General features: G+C 37.8%; 1 protein-coding gene across 1 annotated transcript in view; it reads left to right on the top strand.

Annotated features, from left to right (window-relative positions):
* The window catches only part of LOC118324240 (protein SOGA1-like), a 102420-nt gene that overhangs the window by 66496 nt on the left and 32413 nt on the right, over positions 1-3511 (top strand). The window contains 1 exon segment of the mRNA XM_035656465.1: positions 753-815. Within this exon segment, the coding sequence (XP_035512358.1) occupies positions 753-815 (63 nt within the window).

Raw genomic sequence — 3511 nt, 5'->3', positions numbered from 1 at the left:
GATGACAAGACTCCAGGAAGTCACTAAATCAGTATTTTTTTAGAAACTGATTTCACATTTCCTGGCTGTGGCTTCATATTTTAACAGATAGACATACGAGTTCAATCTTCAATCCATTGATCTTCTCATCTAACTCTTAAATAAGCAGATTTTCCTAAATGTCAAACTGTTCCTTTAAAGAGGTATAACGAAAGGCCGTCTTTGTAAATGAACCAGTTTGAGCTATCAAGACTCCCATGCATAGCGTTACCTTCAACATCCTGAAAAGTGACAACTTTTCCTTAATTGTACTGGAACTGTTTTACATGTTTGAACAGGCACCCAAATGCGTTATTGTCAGATGTCTGTCAGCAGCTGGCGGTTGAAATAATAACTCAGAGATGAGATAAAGGTGAAGTCATATGGTGGTTAGTGGTCAGTTTTGTTTTGTAACACTTGGAACAACTTGTAATGGTGAGTGCCCCTTGAACATCTTGTGAGTCAGTGTATAAAAACAAAAACATGTGTTTTCAACATTTTAATGAAAGACACTTTACACGTTTCAGGTTTAAAAATGTATTTTAGTTTTAAATGTCTGCACACATATATGAAGGTTTTGAGTGTATATTGTGATTTAAGTTTAAATTCCACCTTTCTTTTCCCCTGCAGCTCACTCCCTCTGTTCTGCTTCATTTTTCATCTCAGTGAAACAGCTCACAGTCGATGTGGTGTCAGATCTTACTAATGAGACTCAATGCATGTCTGTGTTGCAGAACTCCCAGAAGAAAAGAGGAGCACGACCCAACAACAAACCTGACAAGAAGCTTGGTCCACAGGTAACACACATACACACACACACACACACACACACACTGCTATGTTTTCCCCCAGATGGACCAACAAATCAATAAGAAAAGCAAAGTGTAGTTTCAACTTAACAAGAGGGACTTTTATTTAACACACACACAGACACACATAGACACACGGATGTAACACAATCATAAATAACAAATAGTTGAGTGTGTTGAGTTGAAACATCTGCAGTACATGATGGAGGAAAGAAGAAGAAAAGAAGTTAATGAAGACAGAGAGAGATTTGGAACTGGAGAAGAAGATGAGTCAGTTTGAAAAAGTGGAAGACAGGATGAAGGGAGAGATGTACAGAAATTGACTGACATCAATACTGCAGTACCAAATAAATCACCAATGAACCCACTGAGTGTTTTTTCTGTTACCCAAATAGATTCTAGTTTAAATTCTTAATATTTATTGGCATTCTAAATCTGTAAATCCATTTACCCACCACAAGTTTCTCCTTATTATCAAAGATGATTGTGCCGTTCTGCTTTATGTAACAGTATATTCATTATTCAATATATTCTTTATTATCATATCAAATACGTTATGCAGTTACACATTTCAATATTACATAAACAACAGCAATGTTGGAAGATAACAGCTAAAAAGTACCATCATATATTTGGTGTAACTGTTTTTTGGTGTCAGCATCGCCCGAAGCAGCTGTCATCTCTCCAGAAATATAGCTGCATGTACCGTAGGTGGCAGACTTCCTACTACATGTTTCAACATTGAGTAAAACAGAGAACAGACTTGCTTCTAAATGATCAGAATCAGAGTCATTTAGAAACCTGCTTAATCATTCTTCCAGTCACCTCCTGCAGGGACAGTTTATTTTCTCTATCAATAGATATGGTAGCTACAGTTGAGACAGAGTGAAATGTAATCAGTTTGTGAAAAGAATTAGGTGTTTTATGTCCCCATTATAATGTTTGACAATCAGCATTTTGTTCAATCAAAACAAATGTAGATTGTAGTAGTCACAAAATACCTCATCATTTATGACAAATAACTGTTTATGGCAGTCTAAATCTGCTGGAACTAAAGGTAGTTTTAGTTTCTTTTTATAATCAAATATCAAGACAAGAACCAGAATCAGGAGTGTTATCAGAACCAAAACAATCTAAATAATGATTAAAAAAAAAAAAAAGTATTTATTTTCATTGTGGTCCAGTAGATATGTATATAGAGCAGGCAGGAAAATGTCATTCAAATATAATTAACATGTCAATTAACACTGTAGCAAACCTGCTGCTTCTTTTATTCTTCGAATTCCTGCTTCAAACACAGATTGAGATAAAACTCCACACGTTAACGCTGCCAGGGTCACCGACCTCAACTGTCATGTTGTCATCTTGCATGTTTGATCTTTTCAGTGTGTTCCTGCCTCACAGCTCATGATTGTGCTGCCTGTGTGTCTCTCTGTGACCTATTTCCTCTGGGGATCACACCATATTTCCAAACAAGCAGTTTGAAGCTGATAGATCAGCAGTTCCTGCATTTCCTCTCTCCTCCACATCATCTCTGTGTCTTTGCTGCCCTCCATCTTGTCCCGCAGGTGTTTGTACTTAATGTAATCCCCCAGTTTGTGTTCGTGTTCGGATTACAGCTCAGGTCTCAACATCACAATTTAAATCTGTACCCACTCTTCATTCTGCCTCCCTTCCTCCAGACACACCGAAAAAGTGGAGTTTGAAAAAAAAAACCTACTTTTTCCTTAACTAACTCTTTCTAAGTCTCCCTCCCTTCTTTATTTTTCCACGGCACTAAAGTAGTGCAGACACTGCTGAAAAAACGTTTTCTCCCTCTGTGAAAAAGGCACTACAGGAGATGGAGGTGTATGAGCTCAGGTTTTACAGAAGAACAAAGTACATAGAGATGCAGATTAAAAACCTACAAGACTTATCACTACAGAAGTTGTTTGCGGTGAAGGTAATTCTCTCTGGGCTGCCGGGCTACGCGAGGCCCAGGCTTCCTCTCCAAGCCGCATACCATAAATGGCTGTAAATCGCTGGCTCTTGCCTTCCTTAATGTGGTTGGAAATGCTCCACAGGCTGTAAAACAAATACAGCCACAGAGCTGCTTCTGAGGAATGGGTGCACAGGGTTATATCAGGTCAGCAGAGAGAGAAAGAGAGAGAGATACATACATACAATACCCTTTATCAACAACAACAATATAAATTGATTAAATCTATTAAATTAGGCCATGATACTGTAGTTAAGTTATATATAGTTATCTTGTGAGCCTTGAACAGCTCCTAAAAAGGGAGCAGCAAAGCATCCCCGTTGGACAGTGTTTATATATTTTCAGGTTTAATGCTGCATCAACTGTTTTTTGGCCATAAGGGGGCAGGTGCCTACTTGCAAATCTAGCAGACACGGAGCAACATCAGCATTTATTTGAATGAGCATAAGTCCAATATTCACTCTCCTTTTCACTCTGTTTTGTTCTCCACCAACTGCAGAGAAAAATATCTTGCTCTTTAGCTGCTCAATGTCGCATTCTGTTCACCAGCTAGTCGCTAACTTTGTCTGTCTGACCCCATTTGATTCATTGTTTAGAGCATGTATAAACTATATGTTTCTTCTAATAAAAGAATTAACACATTTTCTATTTTACAAACTAAAAGCAATATTAACATAAGCAATAATATACACCATTGCACCATAAG

This window comes from Morone saxatilis, unplaced genomic scaffold (assembly GCF_004916995.1).
Source record: "Morone saxatilis isolate NCDOM2014 unplaced genomic scaffold, NCSU_SB_2.0 Contig15, whole genome shotgun sequence".
NCBI classification, from domain to species: domain Eukaryota; kingdom Metazoa; phylum Chordata; class Actinopteri; family Moronidae; genus Morone; species Morone saxatilis.
Note: the sequence above shows the minus strand (reverse complement) of the source record. Positions and strands in the feature narration are given on the sequence as shown.